General features: G+C 42.4%; 1 protein-coding gene across 2 annotated transcripts in view; it reads left to right on the forward strand.

Annotated features, from left to right (window-relative positions):
• Positions 1 to 6000, forward strand: part of ABCC4 (ATP binding cassette subfamily C member 4 (PEL blood group)) — a 304207-nt gene that overhangs the window by 142786 nt on the left and 155421 nt on the right. For both annotated transcript variants that reach the window (XM_017859218.1, XM_017859219.1), the window contains exon 14: positions 4010 to 4106. In XM_017859218.1, the coding sequence (XP_017714707.1) occupies positions 4010 to 4106 (97 nt within the window). The remainder of the gene's footprint in view (positions 1 to 4009; positions 4107 to 6000) is intronic.

The raw sequence follows: 6000 nt of genomic DNA on the forward strand, positions 1-6000 counted from the left end.
TATCGCACAAGCTCCCCCAAATTTTCCTTTGAACTCAGGAGGTATTTATAAAGTCCTCTTGCACCTTTAAGGATTAATGACTTTGGATATACACTTGTTAGAAGCAAGCTTGTTAAAATTGTTGTTTGCTAATCAGAATCACATTCTTTGGGGAAACTTAGGACAGGGAGCACGAATGCAATTTAGGAAATCACTCAGCAGCAACTGGAGAATGTTCTCAACGAGTTAGAAAATTGGATTGAACAATATGCTCTGAAAGATGGCGGTTGTGTTGAAGCTTAGAAATGTGAAGTGTTTTGTATTAAAAGTGAATGAATTACACTTCTATTTGCCATTAACAGTTTTACTTTGATCATGAATATATATCGAGAGTTGTTAGGAGTTGTGTTTTACAACTATATGTTGCAAACACGAAGTGGATTTTATCACATACAAAAAGTGAGGGGCACTTCCATTAACAGATGCCAATCCGATTTGTTGCCAGCTATAGATGTGGTTGTATTCTAGAAAGCCTCAAATTCTCAGACCCCTGCCTCTTTGAGTCTTCTAATCAGAGCTCCCACACTGTTGCCTACCTATTTGTCTTAGTCCATTCAGGCTGCTGATTCAAAATAGCATAAACTTGGTACTCCATATAAACAATAGAAAATTGTTTCTACAGTTCTGGAGGCCAAGATCCAAGATCAAGGCGCCAGCAGTTTTGGTGCCTGGAGAGCGCTCACGCTCTGGTTCGTAGACAGCTGTCTTCTCACTGTGGAAGGGGTACGGCAGCTTCCCTGGGCTGGTCCCTTTTACTAATACCATTCGTGTTGGCAGATTCTCACGAAATAGGCCTCACCTCCTAATACCATTACATTGGTTAGGATTAGGGTTCAGTAGGAATTTGGAGAGGGCCACAAACGTTCAGGCACATCACTAGTTCACCTTCCCTCTTTCAGTTCCTCTCGGACCCCTGTACTTGTTAAGCTATGATTTTGTCCTCGAATGGCAAATTGCCCTTTGCAGTCCGCCCCATTCACCTTTCCAACCCTTGCCCACGCAAAACCAGTCCTCCAGCCATGCACACTTCTGTGGGGTGCCTGGAAGGAGGTGTGACTTGCTCACCTCTGCCTGTCTGTAAGGGTATAGTTCCTGCCGTTAGAGAACCAGGGATAGTATGCCTGGGCAAAAGAGAAAAATGAAAGACACAGATCCCACCTCCTGCCTGTCTCTTCTGCTCCTCGGAGGCCATAGCACTTTCTCTGTCTGCCCGCAGCCCTCAATGAGCTGCTCTTGATCCACCTATGTGTCCTTCCCCCCAGTCCCCGCACTAGACTGTGAATGCATGAAGGTGCCTTTGCACGGTGCGTTTGTGCCCCAGGACCATTGCACCTGCTGTATCTGCCAGGATTGCTTCCCCCAGATAGTCTCACGGCTCGTACACCACCTCCTTGCAGAGAGGCCTTTCCTAGCCACTCCCTCTAAAGTACAACCTTTGCCTGGCTGTCTCTTCATGGTTTACATTACTACCCAATAGTGTATTTTCTGTGTTTGTGTAGTGAGTGTCCCTACACGATGCAGGGTGTTGTCTGTTTGCTTGACCAGTGGATGTATCCTCGTCACTTAGAGTAGTCCCTGGTACTTCGTCAGTGCTTAGCAAATGTGTCTTAACTGAATGAATGAAGGTAGTGACTGTATCCCTCCCTCCCTCCCTCCCTTCCTTCCTTCCTTGACAGAGTTTTGCTTTGTCACCCAGGCTGGAGTGCAATGGCATGATCATGGCCCACTGCAACTTCTATCTCCTGGGCTCAAGTGATCCTCCCCAGTAGCTGGGACTACAAGTGTTCACCCCCACACCCAGCTAAGTTTTGAGTTTTTTGTAGAGATGGAATCTCTCTATGTTGCCCAGACTGGCCTTGAATTTCTGGGTGCAAAAGATCCTCCTGCCTTGGCCTCCCAAAGTGCTGGGATTATAGGTGTGAGCCACTGCACCTAACCGACTGTATCTTTCTCACTTGTGTCACCTCTGACATTGTATGTGTCAGCTCTTAATGTTGTCTTTTTTTTTTTTTCCCCTTTTTGAGACAGAGTCTTGCTCTGTTGCCCAGGCTGAAGTGCAGTGGCACGATCTTGGATCAGTGCAGACCTCCTGGGTTCAAGTGATTCTTGTGCCTCAGCTACTCGAGTAGCTGGGATTACAGGCATGCGTGACCACATCCACCTAATTTTGTATTTTTAGTAGAGATTGGATCTCACCATGTTGGTCAGGCTGGTCTCGAACTCCTGACCTCAAGTGATCTGTCTGCCTCAGCCTCCCAAAGTGCTGGAATTATAGGCGTGAGCCCTCGTGCCTGGCCTCTTACCGTAGTCTTTATATAGTATTAGTGTTAAATAGCTCGTTGCTAAATCAGTCACTTATTATTTGTTTGTTTTATGGCATGACTGGAAGATTTTTTACTCTTAAAAATTTGGAAAGTATTTTTTGAGATTTGCCTAAGAAGCATAATTTAGAAAAAATTTCAAGCCATCAATTGCAATGTTAGTGTAATTATTTCTATATCTCATCTATAATGGAAGATGCTAGGAAGAAAACATTTTGAAACCTTTGAGGTGGCTGATACTGGACATAGCACCCCATCAGATTTGATCATTAACATCTCCCTTTAGATATGTATATAAAAGGATTAATGGCAGCCAATTTTGAAATAAAGGGAAACAGTTTCATTGAAAGCTTTAGTACTAAACCTGAAGAGGGGTATAATAGGTTGCGAAACTTAGTTTTGAAATAAGCCAAACTAAGATACCTGAAAGGGGAAAAATTAATTGTTTTGGATGTAAGAGATGAAGTCATAGTTTACATATTTGCAGTCTGGAGTTGTGGTTCTGATCACAGGCGCTGTCTCTAAAATACTCGCTTATGACTTCTCAATCCTGAATTTCTAAAAGCAATGGCTGCATATGGGGAAGACTGGACGACAGGGCTAACACTTACTGAGCATGAGTTGTGTTCTTGGCCGTTGTTACAGATTAGTGCTTTTCTTTTTTTCTTTTTTTTTCTCTCCTTTTTTTCTTTTTGAGACAGGGTCTTACTCTGCCAACCGGGCTGGAGTGCAGTGGTGTGATCACAGTTCACTGCAGCATCAACCTCCTGGGCTCAAGTGATTCTCCCACCTTAGCCTCCCTTGTAGCTGGGACTACAGGTGTGTGCCACCACACCCAGCTAATTTTTTCTGTAGCTCCCAGGAGTCTGCATTTACAATGTAGGAGAACTTTGAGCAGGTACTGTAGAAAACAAACAAACCCCAGAAAACTTGATGGTTGAATACTGAGGTGGTTCTTATCTTTGAGCCATATGGTTTGGACTGTTTGGATTCTGTTCTTCCTTTTTCTTATTCAGACTGTTTAGGACTAATGAGAGAAGTTTTGCTTCCTGGATGAGACCAAGAATACTGTGGAGAGTCACACATCACTAGCATTTGTTTTCCTACCTAGTATTATTTGGGAAGAAGAGTCTGGCAAATGCACTCTGGCGAAAGTTACCAAGAATCTAAGCTTTTTTTGGGGGGTTGGAGGGCATTAATATGTGCATTATAAATTATCATCTCAGAAACCATCCAGGAAAAATGCCGTGTCATTACATGACCTTGATCTATCTTTCTCCCCTGCAGTCCTACACAGTAGTAAAATAATTAATGTATTAGTTAAGTCAGGTTTTTGAATCTCTATAATGTTCAGTCATTTTTTCATCCTGGAATATATGGTTAAACTAAGTTTTAGAAAAAAAAAATCATACTTATTGCCTCCTTCCCAGACAACTATTTAGGATTTCTTCATAGCAAGGCTCATATTTGCTGCTAGTGGTTTTGAGGACCTAGCCGGCTTTATTGGCTTATATTTCTATTTAGTTTGTATTTAACATCTCGATCTCTGACTACTGTGTTGTCTTTGACTATGGTTTCAAAATGTATGTTTTTCAATGTGGAGCACCCCATTCGTGTGTGTTTTCACCCTGTGCCTTTTACATTTATAGGTGTATTTGTCAGACTTTGCATGAGAAGATCACAATTTTAGTGACTCATCAGTTGCAGTACCTCAAAGCTGCAAGTCAGATTCTGATATTGAAAGATGTAAGTAGTTTCTAGAGATCTCCTGAACTTGCAAGTACTCAGGTGTGTTGAATCCCCTTCTTCTTCCTGCATTTCATGTCGCTTTCTTCTCAGAGCTGGGATTAGTGTTTTTGAGTATTAACTCAAAAGACTTGTAGAAATGTCATTATTACATGCTAAGCCATATTACCGTAAAGTATGTAAATTGCTACCTCAAGATTACTACATTGTTAAAGACAATGATGCTAGTTTAATTTAGAACTTTTTGTTTACCTCTTCCATGACTTAATTCAAATTGTGTTATCTGGAAATTACAGATACTCAGACCTGTTTGTATCCATTTAATTGTCATGCATAGTTTGCCTAAAGCTCCTCTTCTATTAATAGCAGAAATGGCTGGGCACAGTGACTCACACCTGTAATCCCAGCACTTTGGGAGGCCGAGGAAGGCAGATCAAGAGGTCAGGAGTTCAAGACCAGCCTGTCCAACATGGTGAAACCCCGTCTCTACTAAAAATACAAAAAATTAGCCCGGCATGATAGGGCACACCTGTAGTCCCAGCTACTTAGGAGGCTGAGGCAGGAGAATCTCTTGAACCCGGGAGGTGGAGGTTGTAGTGAGCTGAGATCATGCCATTGTACTCCAGCCTGGGCGACAGAGTGAGACTCTGTCTCAAAAAAATAAAAATAAAATAATAATAATAATAATAATAATTAATAATAATAGCAGCCACACAGGTGGATAACTGAGCAGTGGAGTGACATGGTTTGATCTGTGATTTTAAGAGATCCCCTTTGTTGTTTGCTAGGGGAGCTACAGCAGAAGTAATTTGAAGTCTTAGTAGTTCACAAGACAGAAATAAGGGCTTGGTCTAGTGTGTCAGTTTCCTAGAGCTGCCAGAACAAAGTGCCACACATTTGGCAGCTTAAAACAACAGAAATGTTTTGTCTCACTGTTCTGAGGCTGCAAGTCCAAAATCAAGGTGTCCGCAGGGCCATGCTCTCTCTGAAGGCTTCAGGGGAGAATCCTTCCTCGCCTCTCCCACTTTCTGGGGTTTTGCTGGCACTCACAGTTGATCCTTGGCTGGCAGTGCAGCCCTTTAGTCTCTGCCTCTGTTGTCACATGGCATTGTTGCTGTGTCTGTCTGGCTTTCTTCCTATAAGGACATCATTCATTGGACCTAGGGCCCACTCTAGTCCAGTATGACCTTATCTTGTCTTGATTGTATCTGTGAAGGTCCTGTTTCACAAAACAAAGGCCACATTCACGGGTAACAGGGTTTAGGATTTGAACATATCTTTTTAGGGGGTCACCATTCAACCAAGGAGAGCTAGCGTGGCTAGGGACATGGAAGTTAGTGAGAACTTCTCAGCCCAGTGGTGGTTTCATGCATCACTCCTTGGCTCGTTGCCTCTCGCCTCAGTAACCTGGTCCTTAACCCTTGCTCTGTTCCAGGCCCTGGTCAAATTCCTCATTGTAGGTCTGAAACCCCCTTAGTCTCTTCAAATGTTTTAATGTTTCTCCTCTCACAATTTCTTAATAAAATGATGGAAGTAACAAAAATGAGTGTTAATTATATTTTATAAGATCTATGTGCACCATTCTCCAAGGGAGATAAATTTCACATTATTGCAACAAACGGGGTATATAATGATAGCAAAGCTCTTGCAAGTCTTTGTAAGTCCCTCCTTGCTGCTTAAAGAACAGTGAGGAATGTGTCCACTGAAGTCCCAGCAAGTGAATTCTCACCCTTAAGAGGATTATCGAAGGAAGAACTGCTGCCTCTTCAGAAGCAGTTCCGTGTGCTGGCTCTTCCCCACTCCCCCAGGAATAGGGAGCCTGGGTTCCTCAAAATTGAAAATAATTAATTTTTTTTTTTTTTTTTTTTTTTTTTTTTTTTTTTTTTTTTTTTTT

Source organism: Rhinopithecus bieti, unplaced genomic scaffold, assembly GCF_001698545.2.
Source record: "Rhinopithecus bieti isolate Rb0 unplaced genomic scaffold, ASM169854v2 scaffold_46235, whole genome shotgun sequence".
Lineage (NCBI taxonomy): Eukaryota > Metazoa > Chordata > Mammalia > Primates > Cercopithecidae > Rhinopithecus > Rhinopithecus bieti.